This window comes from Amyelois transitella, chromosome 6 (assembly GCF_032362555.1).
Source record: "Amyelois transitella isolate CPQ chromosome 6, ilAmyTran1.1, whole genome shotgun sequence".
NCBI lineage: Eukaryota > Metazoa > Arthropoda > Insecta > Lepidoptera > Pyralidae > Amyelois > Amyelois transitella.
Window position 1 is genome coordinate 5506623 of NC_083509.1, and position 22850 is coordinate 5529472.

General features: G+C 34.1%; 1 protein-coding gene across 3 annotated transcripts in view; it reads left to right on the forward strand.

The window, feature by feature from the left end:
• Positions 1-2692: 2692 nt before the first annotated feature.
• The window catches only part of LOC106131154 (paired box protein Pax-6), a 39550-nt gene continuing 19392 nt past the window's right edge, over positions 2693-22850 (forward strand). For 2 of the 3 annotated variants that reach the window (XM_013330152.2, XM_060944848.1), the window contains exons 1-2: positions 2693-2994; positions 15033-15230. In XM_013330152.2, the coding sequence (XP_013185606.1) occupies positions 2865-2994; positions 15033-15230 (328 nt within the window). In that variant the 5' untranslated portion in view covers positions 2693-2864. The remainder of the gene's footprint in view (positions 2995-15032; positions 15231-22850) is intronic. The other variant, XM_060944847.1, reaches the window with a different exon arrangement.

Consider the following 22850-nt stretch of genomic DNA (forward strand, 5'->3'; position numbering starts at 1 on the left):
TTTACTTGGAATCAAAGGAAAGGATTTATAAAGGGGAAAACCACAGCGTATCTGGATTGATGCAAATTAAAGCGCTGACTGTGTATTTACGATCAAAAGAATGGAAGCCACCGTTGGTTGCTATTTTTACGCCAGTTGCATATCGGCAAGACCTTCCGGTAATTTCACTGCAATTATAAATAAAAAGCCGCCGTGATACTTTATAATAGTATTCGATCAAAAGATGTAAATTTATGTACTTTGTGCCACTGCAATTTGTAAACCACTTTTCTGTTGGTAATTGATGCAATTTCAGATTTAATTTCTTCTAATTAATGCCATTTTGTTAATTATCTCGCCGTATGTCGTACTGATTCCTTTGAGATGTTTTAATACTGCGATCCAGCTATTTTCATACTACTAATAAATGAAAGATTTATTCATTATTATTCTGGCATTAGTACCGGTTACGTCTTCATATCTTTGGAGAGAAACCAGGGGTATTTATACAAAGCGATTTCCGTCTGACCTCCACAATCTTTACAGGTAACTTAATCAATATTGAATCAATACCTTTTAATTAAGTTCATCCAGTTGGTTATTTGTGCTGGGTTATTTAAGATTTTTTTTCCTCTCAGCGGGAGCATGGGTTTGCAATCAAATTAATGTAATAAAAAAAAAAGAGTCATTTATATAGGTGATCGGATATGAAACTCTGCATTTTTTTTCGTTGGGCTATCATATCTATAGGGCCCTATCCTATGCTTACATTTGTTTAGTCAATCTTCTTTATTCATCCTCTCTTCATAAGTATAAGGTATATATTTATTTAAAATATTGTCGTAGTGAAGTACTTATTATTTCGAACTTCAGAATACTTATGTATTATTACGATGATTTAAGCTAGGAGTCGTTTTCTCTTAAAAAAATGTTACAGGAAAGACAGACGGTTGTCATTCCGTATAATTAGTGCCAATAGGTGCACCTCTGGGCTTTTTTTTGTATTATAGCAATACCCGTAACGTAAGAGACGACTAAAGGATTAAGCGGGAGGTGGGCAGCAGCGTCTCTTACGCTGATATGACAACATAGTCTATACACTGCGGTCGCCAACTCGCTTGCTCAGCGTGGTGACCGTGGGTAAAATCCCCCCCCCCATTTCTGAAGAGGCCGCCATCCAGCAGTGGACTTTCATGGGCTGTTATGGTAAACTAAAAGTTATGTCTAAAGGCAGATAATATTGTGACGAAATTACATACTAGGCACGACATTTGGGAAAATATTTGCCAAAAGAAAAATAATACCTATGTATACTATTGTAGGATAATATTGTCTAAGTACTTACATTTTTTAGTTTTGCAAAAGCAAAACAAGTAAAATGTTTTCAGCTTTACTACTGCATACCTATGACTATTTAAAAAATACGACTTTTTATTAATGTCACAAAAACTATTTTGTTTCAAATGTTCTGGTTTCCAAGTTCAAATATTTTGATAAATGCTGTTTTTCATGAATTAAATGTAGGTAAGTACTTACAGGTTATCAAGAATACTTGCTTACCCAGTATAAAGCGGAAGGAGGCGCAACCAAAAGTTAGTCAGTGAAAATATGCTACGAACTTAAGAATATTCAAATATAGTTAGGTAGAAGTAGCTCTCTATCTAAGTACTTAGAAATTCCTACGTGAAAGAAACTCGTCATAGGCCAGTTACAAAATGTGCACCTATTATAATCTTTATCAAGGCTTGCTATTACGCCAAAAAACCATGAAATCAAATTTGAAATGATAAAGGTGTTATTAATTTGAAATATTATTATTTATTATTCTGAATATAAAGTCCACTAAACTAATAACAGGAAAGGGTAATAAAACAAACATAAAAATATTCGTGACGAAAATTATTGCATCCAAAACAAGTACCTACTCGTATATATTTTTTCATATTTGCCATTCGTGTGTTCTCACAGACATAAATAATTGAATTGTATAAACTGGAAATGAAGTCTTCAGTGCGAGCAGCAAAGTTTATAATAATGAGCTTGCTCTTCGAGTTAATTAGAATGGAACGCGCACGATACACTGACCATTAGAATGGATGCTAAGCATGGTCAACTAGAACCGCATTTAATTAACTACCTAGAGAATTTACTGCTCTCGTCTCGAAAACATAATGCGATTCTACATTAGAGAGAAAGAGAAAGATATACATTAACACCTTCGTTGCGAAGAAATGTTAAAAGATCACCTGTGCTCACTACCGTAATTCTACCAGTCGGTAGAGCACCTGTCCCTTTCATGCGGTTCAAGCTTAGGCAGAACCGAACGAGTGCGAGTAGGAGTAGTTACAATGAAGGCTTTTTTAAAAAGGTCATTTAGGCCGTAGCTGCTGGTAAACCAAAGTAAACCTTACCACAAAGTAAATAAGAACGTCATTTCGAAACCGATGTAGAGTTTGAATTTTAAAATCTAAGAATGGGACGGAAGGTTGCATTGGAATCGAACGGTGCTTTAATTTTGACGCTTTTAGAAATCGAATTAAGAAGGCTAGAGTGAGAGGTGCACAGAGGCTCTATTTGGTGGAGGTAGTTTTTGTTATTGTTTGACAGTGGAGATTTTTTCCGAGGCGTGCGAATGGGAGTAGGCGCGCGAGTGGGCGCGCCGATACGCCAAGCGCGCTCTTCAGTGTTCTGGCTGAGCTTCAAGCGAGCGCGTGCGAGCCCAGTGCTGATCGCATAGGTGCTTCTAGCTAAACATTAAAAAGAAATAAGACTAAGAAGGACTATAAAATTAATCTTAATAAATTGTGAGCTGCTCTTGAGTGAACTTTTGGTTGGTGCCGCATGCTCTCGTTGGAAGAAGTCGACAGTTGGAAGGTGGCCCGACCATGTTGATATCGGCGGGCAGCGGCCCCACGCCCGAGTTTTCCCCCGCGTCCTGCTGCGCCTCTTGGAAAATGGAGCCGGCGCCGCCTGCGCCTGCAGCCTTGTCGCAAACCCTCAACCTATCGCCCAACGGTAAGGATACATTTTATCATATGTTTCATCGTGAAAAGAAAACCTCGAAAATAAGGAATGAGTTTTGAGGTTATGATATTAATAAATATAATAACGTTAATATAATATGTACCTAATTGTGATGTTTAAAATGTCGCTCTATCATCGTAGACATGTAGGTACGACTCAACATTTTTATTGATTATAGGCACTGGAACTATTACTTATTAATAACTAGAAATTTTTAATTTCTACACTAGATTTTATAACTTTTATTTTTGTTTGTTAGTTTGTAAACTCTTAATTGCACCTAAAAAGAAATGTAAAAAAATAGAACAGTCATTGGATATAGAAGAATATTTACAACTAGCGACCCGCCCCGGCTTCGCACGGGTGCAAAATTATAAATGTTATTATACATAAAAACCTTCCTCTTGAATCACTCTACCTGTTACAAAAACCGCATCAAAATCCGTTGCGTAATTTTAAAGATTTAATACAGACAAACAGACTAAAATAGCGACTTTGTTTTATACTATGTAGTGATGATGGCGGACTTATTCAAATCGGGATTACTTCCAGTCAACCAAGATAAAATAGAAAATCCATAATCAAAGAGGTAGCGCACATTAAAAGCATTGAGGATGCGTTAGGTACAATAAACAATTAATTACACACTAATTAAATTAAAATAAATTAATGATAAATAATCGATGCGGAATGAATAACTTAGCAGTTAGAACAAGATTTATAATGTTATCACAATGGCTTGGTATTAATTTTTTTATAAGGGTAAATGTAAATACAAAAGCTGCTGTGTTGCAGTTTACCTAAAATAAACATTATTTTTTCCATCAATCATGTCACTTTTTAGTATAAACAGCTTTATAATACTTAGTTTTAAGTAAATAAGGTTTACAATATGGTCTTATTAACAACAATAAGTACTTATATTAATTTCTTTTTTGAAAATAAAATAAATCGAATAATGACTTGTGGTATCTGATTAAATCAAATTAAATAGATTATTGAATGTGAATTAGAAAAATAATTGAAAGGGTTGAAAATGGAACATAACAAACATAGTGTAAAACTTCACTAGCAACCTAAAAAGCTATATTTTTATAATCCATCAAATACTTTGTTTCTTTTTCATACTTTATTTGAGAATGATTCTTATTATAGTTATTTTTCTCTGTCTCTTAACTCTAACCCATCCCTTACTCTATATACTCGTATAGCGCTTCTCGGTTACCTTCTGAGCTATAAGGTTTCAAAGTATTTGCTATAATATTAAATTGTTTGTGATTTTTTTTAATAATACTCTGTGAAGGTTTAATTACAGCGAACTGCTGATTGTATTTCTTTCTACTCCTAAAGAGACTCCGATACATATATATTTATCTGGTGTCAAATCTAAACTACTAATATTTTCTAAATTCTAAACAGTGCTGATTAGAAAAACATTCAAGGGGGCTGTTCGAATTTATCCTAAATTTAATATCAAGTAGGTAATTTAATTCATCATTGAGTTCTAATAATGTAGCAATTACTACTGTCAATTGGACTTTCTAGCAACTGGACAATTAGAGTAAGGGAGTAATTCTCCTTAGAACAGCAGGTGAAGCGTTTTGTAATATCTGACACCGGACGAGCGCCCGACGCATCCCGACGTAAGGGTGATACTAAGTACCTAGTATTCATCATCATGAACAGTTTTACATTCCTATATCGCAAACCATATTATTATAGTCGCTTGTTATTTAACCCTAACAGAGTTTTATTTGAAATAGAATAAATACAATAAGTGCTCACCTATACTATCATATGTGTTTTTGTAAAAATCAAACTGAATAATTTTTCCTTGTTGTATAGGTACATAAATAAATAGATAAATATTTACGACTTCAAAATTATGATTCGATCTTTAATTTTGCTTTTGTTGTATATGTTTATTTTTATAAGTTTATATGAATTAGAATATAAAAATTAAAAAAGTATTTAGATTGAAAGTATTGAATGATAAGAAAGCTGTATTTTCTGTTCTTTATGATCTATGGAATAATACATTTTTATTATAAAAATTGTTTTGTAATATTATATATATATATATATGGGATAGGCTAACAATCTTGAGTTTTTTCTTTTACGCCATGGGCTAGCAACCTGTCACTGTTTAAATCTCAATTCTATCATAAGCTGAACGTGGTAAGTTTTATCGTTGTACTGATTTTAAAACTCTTTGATGAACCAAAAAGAATTTATTCCTATTTTGATTTGGCTGAAAAACTTAACTTAGAATAGCAGAACAGGTCCGAAACAGAATGAACATATGTGAATAGAATGTACACATTTTTTTATTTGCATAAAAAACTAATTACGATGCAATACAACGACACATGTTTATTGTTTTAAGTACGGCAATATGACAATTTATAATACGTGGCAAGATCCAGGGCAGAAGGAGGCCTGGAGGATGACGAATCTCCAGGTTCAAAAATCTACGCCAATATAGTATAAAAATGGCACAAAGTCTCTACTCCGAATATGTAGCTATTTCCAAAATACAGATACGATTAGCATTGATAAATGCCGACCATTATTATTGAAGATGCCACCTCATAAGAAGAATAATATTTCCATTTGTATGATATGTAAGTTGTTATAAAAAGCATACGAGCCTCATATCGATGGCATAGTTCGTCATTTGTCATCGCTTACAGCTGCTACGATGAGTTGGCGAAAATCGGCAGAGTCGCACGACATAGCCGGCATTGTATTGCCGATCGGACTAATTAATCGGTAGATCGGTGGCTAGATAGTCCGGTAGCGTTTCCGGCCAAGCTTGCTCAATATTCACAAGACCATTTAATGATACATCGTTTGAAACGTTTTGATTGACGATAGCAAACAAATGGAAGCTAAATTAGCTGTTATGTGTCTTTTTTTAAAGAGCGTTCCTTTTGTTTTCTACTTTCACCACCATAGCGTACAATACTACCTATGTTGTAGAAAAATAATGGAAATCGCAAGGCAAAGTTAAGAATGAAAAATTCAGAGCAATTTTAAATTGAAGGCAGAAATACCAAAATCAGTTATACTTTATATTACTTGATTATTTTACTAGGCTATGTTCCCCTACGAAGGTTGCGGTGGTCAGATGGTAGTCGCTTCGTGTAATAATCTGACACATTCAATAGAGAATCCATGGTTAAAATGCGTACCCTGGGCTCTTCTGCAGTGTGGGGAGAATGTAACCGGGTCTCACTTTTTAAAGGTCAACATATATTATGTAATGTATATGGCAATTAATAAAAAATATTGATACGAGTTAATAATTGAACTAAAACTAAACTGACATTATTTATTTTTATGTAATGTATTGAATGTGTAAAGAAGTCAGAGACACTGGCAAGCACAAAAGAGAGGCTTTGTTTCATACACAATTATATAAGAAAAAATATTGCGCATGTGAAGCTAAAAAGGAACTGCAAATAAACCGTAGAGTAATTCTACTCTACGGTTTATTTGCAGTTATTCAACTATTAAAATATTTTATTTACTAGCAGTTGCCCGCGACTTCGTCCGCGTAAAGTTCGAGTTGAATCTTAATCAAACAGTCAGATACAGACAGACAGACAAAAAATGTAAAAACTAAATTCTCTATCCGTTTCAGTCAAAATCTTGAATGTACAGACAAAATAATTTTGCCGTTTTATTATATGTAGTAATTCGAATTTCAATTTTTTTAACTAAAATAGTAAAACAACACAAAAAAACTATTTTGTTTTTGTTGGGACTCGAACTTGGATCGCCAACTTCACAGTCTCACGCGCTAACCACTGGACCATCGAAGCCGTTGCGGTGGTGTCGAAATTAAAGTAGACTACATACATATGGTCACGTCTATGTCCCTTGCGGGGTAGACAGAGCCAACAGGCTTGAAAAGACTGAATGGCCACGTTCAGCTATTTGGCTTAATGATAGAACTGAGATTCAAATAGTGATAGGTTGCTCGCCCATCGCCTAAAAAAGAATCCCAAGTTTGTAAGCCTATCCCTTAGTCGCCTTTCACTTATATTTATATGTTATAGGTATTATGCTGTCGTTCAATGATAAATGACTTTAAATTTTAAGTTTCGTAACTTATTTGCAGGCAAACTCATGCCTTGAATTCATTCAAATGTCGATAACTTTTTTTTAGTGAACCGATTTTGATGAAACAAACTTTAAATGTTATTCTGAGTCAAAACAAAGCAATTGGTGAAAGTTTCAAGTAAATCGGTTCAGTACTTTCGGAGATAATCGTGATCATACATACAGACAGACAGACAAGAAATTAAAAAAAAATATTTTTGCTTTCTATTATTCATTCTAAGTGTCCCTCTATCCATTTCAGCCAAAAATACTAAATGTACAGACAAAATATTCTTACTATTTTATTATATGTATAGATTACTGAATAGAATTATGGCGATTTCACAATGTTAAAGTTAGACAAAGACGGCTTAAGGTTTAAATTACGTGCATTATCAAATAAGTAGGTACATAGCCAAGCCTGGCTTGAGTGGACATTGTTCTTGAAGGCTTTACTTTATTCTTGCACCAAAAGAGTCATTTGTCAAGCAATGTCGTCAAATGTAAACATGTAATTCTATCAATCAAACTAGTAAATACTATGACTGTACGTTCATCGTATCCGATGTTTAGTCACGCTGTTGTGATATAAAATCGTTCTTTTTTATGTCAACTATAATGCTTCAAACGAAAGAGTTCAGTAGGCAGGACGACATATATTCTACACCTATAACGATAATTTAAGTAAATTTCGGAGTTGTACAACTACTTCCTAACGTAGTTGGACAACTCCGAAATTTTGTCGTCAAAGGACGAGCCCATATTCTGTATTTTCAGGTGGAACACGCAAAGAATATTTAGTAACCTAGCTCTAAATAACCGGCTTTTTATTAATTATTTTTAGTATTAAAATATACATTTTAAACACTTATGTTAAATTCAGCTAATGCAAGAAAATAGCGTGAAGTAGAAATACTTTGGTATAAATAATGACAAAAAATTAAAACATTTTACAGATATTTAAATAATCAGTAGAAAAAATTAAACTAAAGAATTTGGTGTTTATTATTTTATTTAGATTTTTTTTTTCAAAATACCAAAACATCATGACTCAATAGTATAAATAGATTCATTTCCATTGATTCAGTGCAACATGTTTCACGTCAACTCTATCGTGGCGAGTTTGATCAGGTGTGTTAATAAATCTAATTAACATTTAAATGGTGATCACGCATAATAATCAGGTGGCTTTGTAAACTGAGACGATGCTCCTTAATTAGTAGACAATAGCAACAAAGTATTAATGAGCCATAAAGTCGGCTAAAACATTCAGACAGTGTTAAATGAATAAACTGAGAGAACACTTGTTCACTCAAAGGGAGATGTGACGCAAGCCGTGAATACCAATGCGCACCAGGGAATGAAAATAGCATACCTCCATTTCATTATTCTACTTTTTGTATTTTACCGACTATTAGACAATAATAGTTTCAAACGGCCCGACAATCATCTTACACCAAAACAGAAAGTTTCATTAGCAAAAAGACCCGATTCTGGTAACTTATTAGTTACAGAAAATTCCTTAATCGAGGATGAAGTATTCTTCATCATAGATCAAGGAATTTTCTGATATTAATCATAAATTGAAACTAAATTATGGTTTAAAGACTCTTTTTGCTTTAGGAGTTTTTAAAAGCTACGGTTAGCAAACTTTATGTATGCCATAAAGACATAGAAATGGGGCTGTTCAAGTATGAGGTACTTGCTCGGATAACCTAGCAACATCAATAAAAATCGGAGCCACCAAATAATAACCAACAAAATACTTATTTAACAGTTAGTACTTACTGAACTAGAGATCAAACCGTATTTCAACTTCATTTATTATTATTCATATATCATGATCCACTTTTTTAGTAATATAGAACACTTAGAGATAGCGTTAGTATATATGTATGTGTGTAAAAATAAAATTTTAAAAGGTACCCAACAAAAATCTTCTGTGCACCGGGGTGCCGCTGAAAACTCGGTTTTATATTTGGCCATATATTGCTATTGGCATGGTCCCCTGTACAAGGTGCCCCATGATTAGTGCTTCCGGTCTATCCGCTACAGTTTTCAGGATGCTGCTGCAAAGATGCCATTTTTTACGGATCACGCCATGAAATCCATCCGTTTTTGCCTGAGCAAACATTTCAAAGGCACTACAGAATCGAGGGAATATCTTATAGGGAGGGTCTTAGCCGAATATTAAAAATATTATAATACTGGATACGAATGGTATCTTTTGGTACAACCACAGACTACCCGCGTCAAAATCTTGGCAAAAAGCTTTCAAAAGCGATATTTTGATTGGGCGCCACAACGGGCAAATCTACGGATCAACATTTTGCCCCTTACCGCCAGTACCATCAGCTCTCGATCAACATCTTTCATTGTCTTTAAGGTCCTCAGTAAGAATATGTCCCAAATATTTAAAAGTCTAAACTCTGTCCAAGATTACGCAATTTAGAGTAATAGGTGGGAGATTTTCGGGATTCCTACCTTTTTCACATTATAAATGAGCCCATGTGTAGTCGCAAGGCTATAACAAACTTAAAGTTTATGTTTTAAGTTATTTTTGTACTCAATTGAATAAAATAATGCTAATTTTATTTTGATTTATGTATCAAAAGCTCACTTCCGTTCGCTGCTTCGATCAGACTATTAAATCTTCGCCAATCGGGCCATTGAATATGCAATGTACCGGAGTTGTTAAAAAAAGGGTTTAAATGTAGCTTAAGGACAATCATTGGGCAGTTAAACCAGCTTCGGTACTCTCATTGTCATTTGTGGATACACTTTGAATATTGCCAAGGCCAGATTGGTAATAAAATAAAAGAAAAATATTGAATACCAAGTGTATTTCATAATAAATGTTATATTACAATAATTTATGGTTACATTCAATGATATAACAGGCATTGATGGATACATTAAAACTACATACATACATATAATCAGGTCAATATACTTTACAGAGCCTTGAAATGACTGATCTGCGTCTAAGGCCACGTTCAGCTGTTTGGCTTAATGAGAAAATTGAAATACAAAAAGTGAAAAAGAAGAATCATCAATTTATTAACCTATCCATTAATCGCTTCTTACAACATCGATGGGAAAGAGATGGAGTGGTCCTATTCTTATTCATTTGGTGCCGGGAACCACGCGGCAAAATACTTATCGTATAGACCAATTGTCATGGTGTTAGTATTTTGCAATTGATTTCTTCTGAAAATATTTTTCCCTGCCAAAATAAATCAAGTACAAATAAAGACATTTGGCGAAATAAAATTCACAATATCTTTGCGTTTTTAAGTCCTGATTCGTATTTGCTCTCGACACTAACAACAAGATTATAACCCAGCGTGGCAATAAGAGAGTGAACATATTAGTGGTATGTGGAACTATTTGATTTTATTGGAAATCCGAGCCGCTCTGCAACGTCAAGGTTACAAAGTAGCGAGATGTGTGCGTACGCGCTGATCAACCCAATCGATTAAATTTTTATCGTTCGAGATGAACGGGCCGAGCTCATTATGACAACAAATTAAAATTTCCAAAAACTAATTGCTTTGCATCACTACAAATTATATTTTTTTACTAATTGATAGACTATTCTTGCTGAGATTGAAACATTTAGTTAGTAAGTGTTTATGTAAAAAGATATAAACAATAATGGAAATAATGAAATAAAGAGAGTACATAGATAAACTAATAACCATTCTAGGCAACCATTTTTCTAGGTTGCAATATTTAATTGAATAGTTAATTGATCAATTGTTATCTGTTGTTTGTCTTTTTATAATTAAAAAAACCGTGGGTCTGGTTTCAATGACAAGTCCTTAGGCTCACTTCCAAAGACGGCAAGTGACGCTAACTACATAACGAGGGCTCAACTCGAGCACGCAAAGGTCGAATGAATACATTAAAATGTGTGCCAACATATTTTACCAGTACAATAGTAAAGTCAGTAGACACTGACAAAGATGTCGACATATGGTAACAGCGGAGTTTAGGTATAAAAAAAAATTATAGGTTTATTTTGTGGTCTAGTGATGCACTTAGAGAGAATTTCACGAAATACGAGCGGGTAAGATAATAAGCGGGATTTATCGTTCCACGCGTACGGAGCCGCGGGTAAGTAGTTTTATTAGAAATTTATAAAATCTCACTTGTAAATGATAATACCTCAATGATATGCAAAGTGAGATTCGCATGAGATAAGAATTTTACGCTCAATTTAAACAGGAAGTACAAAACTTCAATTATGATGCGGAATCGAGTAAGTACGGTCTTTTGTTCAATAATTCGCATACATAATTCATGTGTACCGCGGTCAATCAAAATACAGAAACATTCAAGTAGTTTTTATATGCATAAAGGGTATAGACATTCACGTGTATTGAAATTTACACGAAAGCCAGTAATTTAACGGTGTATGACGTCTTTAATAGCTGCAAGATTTTCCAAGTAGCGATATACTTTTTGCATTATACTCGTACATCAGTCTTTCATTAAACATTTGACATAACTGCTTCTGTCCTTAAATAAGTTAACAAATTATTCTTGCGCTGTTACATTACCCCCTTGGCTGCTGCGATTATCTTATTGTGAAATGTGGGCAAATACATAATGTCAAATACAAATTTTGGGTTTTTATATATTACTTAATGTTGAAGTATTCAAAAATCTTGTTTATAATTCAAGAAGTATTTAAATTGGATTCTCAAAAACATTGTTGAAGACGACATTCACGTAAGCTTCTACGTTTTAAGCTACTATGATACTGATGCGACGAGTGCAATAGCGAAAACGTAAATATAAATATTGTAATAATAAAAGCAATATATTTTTTGGACTAAAACTTACTCAGTCTTAAACAGCAAACCAGCTAATTAAATAGGCTTACGAGTTCACATCATAAAACTTTAACAAATAGTTAAAAAGAAGCCATTAATGCTTAGAAGTGTCGGTCAATAAATAAGAACGACGACCATGCGCCGGAGTCAACGCCAGTCAATACATTCTAATCAGTGATTTATTGCCACTAATCCTCGGTTGAGCACAAATAAGCTATCTTGTCGACTTAATGTTGTATCAGCCCAGGCGTGAAACTCCCGCGCAGTGCTAAGTGGCCCTTCCAGTTTCCACTCGAAATATTTTAATAAGGCCTCACTGCTCACGCACCCAAATAAAAATACACACACGCACTCACCGACACGAACGGTCATCTTTAAAACTTCGACTTCTTCCATTCCAATTTATTTATAATAGTAGCGACACTAAGAATCTACATTTTTGCTCTAAACGGTGTTAATTTATTGACCGTGGGCAGATAATATCACTTTTTTTCTCCCATTATTAAAGCCATTACACGGGAAATTATACGTCGAAGTCCAGTCCTGAGTGCCCGATCAAATATCCCTGCAAAATGAGTATGTGTTTTAATACATTCTCCATAAGATAGAAATTTGTACGAGGTAATAATAAAGGTCGATAATACCTTCGTTGACGAAATCGCCTTATTGACTCGCTAATAAAAAGTGTTAAGTTATGGAGGAGTTATGCCACTTGCATTAATTTCGATGCTTAACCTGATAAACAAATTATAGTATATTAAGTTAATAGCTTAATTTATAATTGAATGTGTTGCGATGTAGACATAACTAAGCATTGTTACGACCGGCTTTTAGCATATCTGGTAGATGTTAGCGACAAATTGCTTTCGTATCTAATCTGTATGTCGCAGGATACGATATTTCGAAATTTTTATACAATCTGGAATTTCTTAAAAGTTATACAAATAATCACACTTAGTAAAAAAAAAATGATTTGCTGCTACTTCATGCAGATTATTGTATCTTTTGATAGGAAACTTAAAATAGAATATATTATAGGGCATAACATTCAGGTTTGTCATCATGTCGCAGTAAAATTTAGTAGTCATTTTGTAGGCGTATGTTAGTACAATACTATAGAACAATATCAATCAAAGTTTAGCCTGTAATAAAGGCGGTCAATAAAATAGATAGGTAGGTACTAAGTATTTGATTTTATAATGGCGGAATAACTCGATGGTGGTAATAACTAGATATGACTTTTGGAACCAGGATTATGAGCTAAATAATTTTGAAGCAATGAAACAATTCGCAAGAGAGAAAACAGTCGGGTTTCTTACTCTGAACACACCAAATCGATTGTACTGCGGGTCATTAATTAAATGAAACTTCTGAACTGACGGCCTCTGTGGCGCAGCGGTAGTGCGCTTGTCTGTGTCACCGGAGGTCCCGGGTTCGAATCCCGGCCAGGGCATGATGAGAAACGAACTTTCTCTGATTGGCCTGGGTCTTGGATGTTTATCTATATACGTATTTATTATAAAATATAGTATCGTTGAGTTAGTATCTCGTAACACAAGTTTCGAACTTACTTCGAGGCTAACTCAATCTGTGTAATTTGTCCCGTATATATTTATTTATTTATATTTATTTATTTAATCATGTCTATAATCCTTGCCAATAGTCTTGAAAATACGCTGAACGATCACGTTCAGCTGTATAACTTAATGATAATGCCCACCGGCTACAAGATGAATCCCAAATTTATTAACCATTCCCTTAGTCGCCTTTTAGAACATCCATGGGAAAAATATATGGAGAGGTCGCAAGGCTCGGTTTATAAAAAAAAATGCAACCAAATCAAATCTTTATGCATTCACAATACGACAGATGTGCACAAGGTAAGGACTATCGTACATTGTCTCGCAGCTATTGAGTTCATTACCTATATATTTCAGTAATTGAGCACCATACATTAAAGTGTAAAGTGAAGTGTAAGTGAAGTGGAATTCCAGATATTTCCCCGAAGGCAGTGTCATTACGAAACAAAGTAAAAAGTAAAGCTGCTTATAAGACCTTAATATTGAAGCAACTGTTTTAAAGAACACTCTAATTTGTTGATCCATTGATGGCTTCATTTGGACCCCGATTTCGATTAAGGTTTTATGAGTCTGAATTTGGATAACATAAAATTTTAAGCAAGCCATGTTAATAATATGCTTCTTTATTGTCGATTGCATCACGTATATATCGCTTGTGGGGTAGACAGAGTCAACAGTCTTGAAAAGACTAACAGGCCACGTTCAGCTGTTTGGCTTGATGATATACCTATTTGAGATTCAAAAAGTGAAAGGTTTCTAGCCCATTGCCTAAAAAAAGAATATCAAATTTATAAACCTATCTTTTGGTTGCTTTTTACGACATCCATGGGAAAGACCAAAAGTGGTCCTATTCTTTTTTTTATTGGTTCCAAGAACAACACCGAGAAGAGCTACCTATATGATATTATGTGTATTTACTTTGTTTATTATACCTACTAGGTACGTAAGTACATGTACCTATGATCGAGGTCGTCAATATTTTTCAGAGATTATGAAATGTCAATAAAAATCTTGTCCTTTTTTTATAGTAATCATACAAACTCAATTGAGATGTTGTTTTAATAAGGTTAATTTATATATTTTTAAACACAGTCCTCACTATCACCAAGCACTCGGAGTATGACGTCACGAGGACCGAGAATTAGGTATCTTCATGAGTAATTGAAAAAAGTATGGAAAAGGTTAACATACTTAACCTTTTTTTTAATGTTTACTTCTTCTTTTTAAATCCCGTTGATTCTATCTGGCGTTAATTCCGGTTACATCCTCACCTCTCTGGTGAGGAGCCCGGTTTGCGCCTTTTGACAGTGAAGTTCAGGTATTTTTTAAACGTAGTGACTCCCGTCAGATGTCCGCAATTCAAGTAGAACCTATCCCATATTTGATCATGGTAAAAGCTGCATTAAATGAATATGCCCATTCGCTTAGTCGCCTTTTACGAAACTAGTTATAGTCAACTTAGCTAATTGATAAATAAAAACCATTATTTTTCTGTTTCCAGTACCTGTATCCCCTTCATCATCCGGGGGCGGTGCCGGCGGCGGTAGCGGCACCCCCCTCTACCCCGGAGCGGCGTCTCACCCCCTCTCGTCCCTACTGTCTCAGCAGCGGCTCCTGGAGCTCTCCCGGTTTGGCCTGAGGCACTACGACATCGCCCATCACGTGCTGTCCCAGCAAGGTGCTGTTACCAAGCTGCTTGGTAAGCAATAAGTATCTTGTGTAGGTCGTCTCAACTGATATACAACTTATTTTAATTACGATTAATTAGCTTTTTCTTGCGTCTCCGCCAGTATATGGGTTTCTTTCATATTTGCGAGTTATTATTATCAAGAATATGTTCAGCAGTTTTTTCTGATGAACTCACGTACGATAAAAAACGCGATGATTAAATTAAGTCCAGATGTAAGATATATGTAGGTACCTAATTAGCAGCAAATTGATATTGACATTTGCACCTAATTACGAGTAAGGCAGGAGAATTAAAACCATGATTATGAGACTTAATTTTGCTTAATATGCAACATACTTGCTCCAATGATGCAAAATACTTATTTCGTTACATAAAACATTTCCGTAACTATCGCAGAACCAATAAAATATAAGAAAGTGCTTTATTCTGTACGGTTATTGTTAAAATTTCTACAGGCGCAAGAAATAGAAAAGTTGAAAATGCTCGCAGGAAGGTAATTGATAAAGTGAACTTCTGCCTACATTGCCAGTGGGTATAATTTTCTGTGTAATAAGCGTATATGTTATGTATATAGAGCTTGCTGGCTACTCTTGTGTGTTATATCGATTTATACTCACGGCTTCCAACTGCCTGGAACTAAGTTATTTGCTGTAATTACTTAGAATGATCAATATGGCGCCCGTGTACGTAACTCGCGCAGTTGACCTAAAATAAATATTTCTGTTTTACTTAATGTTTTTATACTGTAGACGGGAGGTTTCGAGGTGTAGGTACAGATATAATATTCGTTGTTTTGTATTAAGTATATGTTTAGATTTAACTTCGATGGGATGTTAGTTTCTTGCCACTGCCCTTGTTATGTTTACGACCATTACTACGAGTAACGGTGATTTAAAAAACAATAGTTCATTTTCAAAACCTTGATTGTATAAAATGCTGAAAAAAATGTTTAAAATATTAATGAACTCATATAAAAAGTTATTTTACGAGATCGACAACAATCATGTATTTCAATAAATAGATTATTTATAACCAAATTTAAACACGAAGGAAATATACAAGAAAAGTTTGCGGCTTTGTTAGATCTATAAGCACAGAGATAAAAATAATTCAAATTAATATTGCCTTTATCTAAAAAAAGAATATACCGACGATTATCGGAAACATAAATAATATGAAAGCATATATTGACAACTGGGCAATTTGTCGAAAGCGAATCGAGCACGGTTGGTATTTAACTGCGTGCTAATAACACGGTTAAAGCAGAAATCTCAATCGCTATTAATCAATGATAAAAGATCGGTGGAGCTTGCCGCGACGAAAGCTGCTATTGACGAAAGCTTAGATCCTAATCGATTCATAAAACTTGCTGCGTGTTAATTATAAGCCACTGTACTGCGGCTGGATGCGCCTGCGCCGCCGCCGCGAGTATTCGCTCAAAAGCAATCCTGATGTGCGAACTATCTACCATCGGCGATTCTTCACAACCATAACCCTTTATTTCACTGTTTCCTTTACAATTGAGGCGTCTAGTTTCAAAGTCCGCTAAAAGACTTTTTTATAAAAATTGAGGTAATAGATAAAAATGGCGCCAGTACGTATTCTTTTTATGATGTCATTATCATTTCTCATCAAAACCTGGCAAAACCTTTAGAAATTTGCACTCAAAACTTTACCTTCATTGCAAATCCCGCTAAAATACGTGTTGTTTACTTCAGAATCCGCTAAAAAGAAATTAGCCAATGACAGCGCGGTATTGTGATCACGTGTCATTCAAAACAGTATGGCAGTTTTTTTATCTCTATGAAAGGTTGCTCCGGTTTTTTATTGTTTTTAATAAGAAAACATGGAGAATTTAGTTCAATTTGTGCAAAAATGTGATCCTAAGGAAGCGCGGAAGAAACTACGCGACATTCCTTCATGGAAACGCACTAAGGAAACTCGAAAACTGTAGGTAAAAAGTTACTGTAAAACTACTTTCAAAGTGCTTTGATGGTGTTATGCAAAATGAGTAATTAGTATAGTTACATATTGTAGGTACATTAATTTTTCAGTTAACACGTACTTACAAAGTACCTTCATTATATTTAGTTTTAATATTCACATTTAATTTTAATATCAACCTGATATTTAACGTTTAAGGATTGTTAAATTAACTACCGACTTCGTACTTAGTATTGAATACTGTCTAGTAAAAAAATAAATGATATAATGATGCGTATGACACGTCCACGCTTCTTGAAAATTAATCTGATAATAAACAATGGAATAAAATCGAATAATGCGTGGTATGTACTACCTGACATAATCCATTCACATTAATGCTTTTACCTGCTTTTTCCAATGATAGTAATAAAACTGCTAATATTTTATTAATTATTTTGTTTTATTTTTAAAACCAAAATTTATTCACTTACTGTCTTGTCCGTATTGCATAACGCTTTTTATTTCTAATCCCTGTTTGCAACAAATCCCTCTAAAATTCTTGACGTTTCTTTCAAACTCCCTTTAAATTGATTGTTCGTAGCAAAATACGCCATAATGAAAATATTTTACGTTATATTTAAAATTATAACATGCATTTCCAAATAATTAGGTTAGTTCCCGTATTACCAGAGTAGAATCCACAAAACCTGCTAGTATTTTTTGTCTTAGTGGTAAATTTAATACAAAAAAAACGTTTTTTATATATTCCTTAAATTTTTGAAACAGCGTTTTAGCGGACTTTGATACTAGATGACTCAATTATCATCGCTGTATTTATACGAGAACAATATTTAATTAAGAGTTAGCAGCGAATAAAACGACGACACGAAATACATAATGCGCATCCTTTGATAATCTTTTTTGCTGCAGAACGCGACACAAATCGTCTATACCCTTGAGTATTACAAAGAAAGAATAACACGAAGGGAGTTGTTTTAAGTGCCTAGTAATTTGTACGTTGCTTCGTGAGGACAAACAATGTGACCGGAGTTAATTAGTGCTTTAATATTACAGTTTGTTTTAACCGAAGCGTGAGTTAACTGCGGCTGCGCTGGAAACTCGGTTGTGTCGAGGTGACTTGAGGAATTAGACGTGTGTGGTGTGTTATTAAGACACATGCTTACTTTGTGTTTGCTCAGGACTCGTGAACGGGCGATTTCAAAAGCACTGATGCGTTCATCTGACCATCCTATATAATTTTACGCCGTTTGAACGCAAATTTAACTAAGAGTTATAAGTTTAACTTCTTTCATATCAGGGATAAAAATAAGTGGTTAGTGAATGTAAGCGAGTACCTTTTTATTATTTTAAACGTTTGGCTGCAGTATTTAAATATTAATTTAACATTAAATGGTATAGTGTAAATGAATACTACCTACCTATACTAAATTAAATGACTTAAATATTTTTAACAAAAGCTGCCGTGTAGTTTCCGGCACTTTAAAGCACCAAGAACGTGCAACTTACACAACATTTAATTTTCTGCAATTTACAATATAAAACAGCTGCAGATCCTTTAAACGGTCAGTTTCTGCTGTCAATATATCTGTTACGCTATTTGCGAGCGCGATTAGAAACCGAGTGACAGGAACACAAGAGTGAATGTTGTCAATCAATTTTCGCCCGTGGTGGTTTCATAACGTCACATGGACGTTCCCACGGAAGCCTGCCGCGTTCCGCCGTGGGCCGTCATGTCCCACCACTTACGTGTTTACTGTACACAGGGTACACCTTAGCTCAAATGTTATTATCTAGCCTAAACAATTTCCGAGCTGATGGCATGGAAATGGGCACGCATAAATAACTCGCCATGGTCAAGTTTGAGTATTAAATTGTCGGTTTTGTAAACTGATGGATAAATTACTTTTGTATGTGTGGCATGCTCTTTGTTTATTGCAGGGATTGGAAGCTGCGAGGATTTCGTATCTTTTTTATGAAATGAATGAAACGATAAGATATTGGTGAAAATATAGTATGCAAAGTACATTTTTAAATAACTTCTTACTTATAAGTACTAAAAATATGAAAGAATACATAAGTATATAAAAGAGCCTAACTTAACATTTCAGTGCAAAGTTCTTGCGTGTTTCAAAAACATTTGATTTGTACCAACTGCTAATGTACAGTCTATAAAGCAACCGGAATCAGACAGTGAGTAATTTCATATTAAAGCTGTCATTTTATTTGGATATTACCAAAATTTGTAGTGCGTAATGATACCTACTCAAGAAGATTGTCTGCGGATGGCCGCGGCGGGTAATGAAGCCGTATTTAAGCTTTGGTCCTATAATCAAAATTGAATTACCACGGTTGACATTCTTGCTTCACCATCGACTTTTTCTTTTTCTGCTCCAATTCACGAAGGCTAATTTGAATTTTTAATGGTTCTTACTATCGATGGAATGTTATTTTTAGATTAGAACATGTTGTCCGTCGCACAGATCTATCAATTACCCGCTAATAATGTAGCAGGTGAAGTTATTATGCTTTAACACCGTACATGCTATCCGCGACAATTTAATAAAATATTAAGACGACGGCGACTAATTTGATAGACGTGTACGATTGAGTTATTAAAGAATATCTTTTAAATAAATTTTCAATCTTCAGTGCCATCTTCATTTGCACTGGAAAACAAGTTTTATTTGCTTCATCAACATACTTTTTACATACATATAAAAATACAGTAAATTGTCTACGTACATATTTCTTCATATTATAAATATGTTATCAACTAAATGTATGATTCATCTACTTTCTTTATCTGACGAAGTTGAAACCAAATAATAGAGTTAAACCAAATTCTTCTTTTTTATTTGCAAAATACTACTATGTATACGATGTTCAAAATATTATACTTATTCCACTATTGTATGTTCTTACTAGATTATAGTCACTTCTCAGGGTGGACGTAACCAGAACCAAGATTTAGACTTTATCGGTTACTCTATGCTACAATGTCTATATTTTGTATTGGTAGAATTGAAATCGGTGAACTACAAAAATCATTTCAAATAGGCACAGTGGTTGTTTTTTTACTATTTCCCTAATTACATACAAAGGTTCCTATGAGCGTTCCTACGCCGTTTATATAAAAACAAGTTTCCTGTAGCATCGTGGCATGCAATATTCCATTTTTATTCATTTCAACACCCAATATAATTGCCCAACGCTACGCCAATCATATTTGTAAGTATATAGTAAAAGTATATACCTACTATAGTATTTGTAGGCGGAATACAGTTTGACATTTTTATTGGAATTAGTATTTTAATATTTAATTTTAATTTAAAACCTTTTTCGTACCACTTGTAATTGATTCTGTGGGTGTTACCGCTATTTATTTCGTATTTTCGATAAGGTTTAAACCTATCAATCATTAGATCAAGTATCATTAACTCATTGCATTAAATCAGGGCTATCCAGGCCCATAGCCGCATCGCAAATTCACTATATTACAGAAATGAAACTATGGCGGCGGCGTATAGTTTGAATAGGACCACTTCTTGGTGGTATTTATGTGGCAACTAAGTTAATGGCCCTTTTTGCATTTTCAAAGTGGGTAGATATAGTTCTTTTTTCCATTTGGCGGTGCAAAAAGCTCGTCTTTTTACAGACAAATAAAAAAAGAACAAACTTTTTGATTCACAAAGAATAAATTGGAACCTCTTTAAATTAGAAATTCACTAAACAGAACTTTAATGCTTTTTAGTATGTAAAAATGGGTTCTACAAATAAAAAAGTATATCGAAAAAAAAAACCAAGCACATTTAAAATTATCTGACAATTTCGTACGAAAGAAATTCAACTATTTCATCTGTTTTGATTATTACTTCCAGGAAAATAAATGTTGTACTTACGCGAGCTATCATTTGTATCCTCGTTATTTTCTGCCTACTTGCCGCTAAAGATTTTGATCTATTAGGCGCATGACGGTGCACTCCCCGGGCCGCTTAGCGCCAGCCAATAAAAGCCCACTTTTAATACAAATTTAATTAACTGGATTCGAACCATTTTGTGTGGTTTACAAAGATCTTGTCCTTTGTAGAATCACCGTGTAATGACTTCTAAGAGTTCATAAATGATGTTTGTGTGGAATTTTATTAACTGACGATTTGAGCGCGCTTTGTGCTTTCTAACTGCCTCGCTTATATTACCGCTACGCCTTGATTAATGATTTCTGATAGGTATTCTGTTAGGGTTTTGTTATGGTGTAGTAGTCATTGATATTTTTTATTTGAACCTTTGTCTTACAGAGTTTGTGTAACTGCGAGATTGTTTGTAGTTTTTGACTGATAATAAATACATATATTCAAACATTTACCTGGGCTTCTTTCCTGGATTGGTAGAAAGAAACTACATAATGCACTTGTCACGATAAAGAGCAACCAATTGTTAACTTCAGGATTCGTTTACATTGTAAAATCTAACACATATTAGGGTTAGCATCAGGTAAACACGCTTTACATCTTTCTTGTTAAAGCATACCGATCTGATTAATCTAATCTAAATCTTAATTATTTGAATTCATTACACTAGTGACGCTGATCTTACTGTACGCAATATTGGTTTGAAAGAACTATGATGTAGACCTATAAAGTTTTTATGAATCAAGTTTTTCTGCTCCCGACTGTATCAAAAATGGTCATTCAGTATTTATACATATGTAATATACTTCAGCAGCCTTAGTAAATTACATCAATTAGTTTCAACCATATAAACTCGAGACCTTTGATAAGCCAAAGAAGTGATGGCACCACTTAAATTTTACTTTTACGGTTAATATGCCAAGTGAGTTCAAAACTCAATTATGCTGACAAGTTGAATCGTGATAATTTAATTTTTAAGTAAAAATGAATAAAAATTGTTTGGTTTTATACAAAGCATTAACACATCAAAAGATTTATTATATTCTAAAGTATTTCGTGCGAGTAATTTCGTGTCATATAACTCCAGCCACGGTGGGAAAAATTTATATTATAAACGGTTGTGTTTGAATGTTAGATGAGACAAATGTTTCACAAATCTTTTTTTGAAGTAAAAAAACCAGCTAAGCGCGAGACGGGACTTATGCCCGTAGGGATCCGTATCATCATTATGTTTGTTACTTTAATATTTATTTTATTTTATATAAAATTGTAGAAAATTTCTGCTTTCTAGCTATCACGGTTTATGATGGCAACAGACAGACAAACAATGGAGGCAGTAATAGGGTCCCGTTTTCACCTTTTAGGTACGAAACCCCTAAAAGTTATATTCATACACAAAATTAAAATAATTTCCTAGTAGATAAGGTAAGGTTAGCATAAAATATTTGTACTAATTCGTGGGGAAATTTAATCAAAGATACTTATATCAAATATAATTACACACACACTCTAGATTTTTTACTTTAGGTACTCTTGCGCACAACTGTCAAAATTATAATTCTTTATATTTATTTCATATTTAAAGGGATTGCTTAACTTTTTCGTGGCGTTCTTAAAATATTCAAAGGTATTTTTAAAGTGAGCATTATACTCGTACGTCCAGCACTTTTCTAAGCGCAAGAGCGCGCCGGGAGCACGCGCATGCGTTTCACGCAAATAATATACATTTAACAACAATTTTAGCTGAGCCTCACACGATCCACCTCTGCCTAGG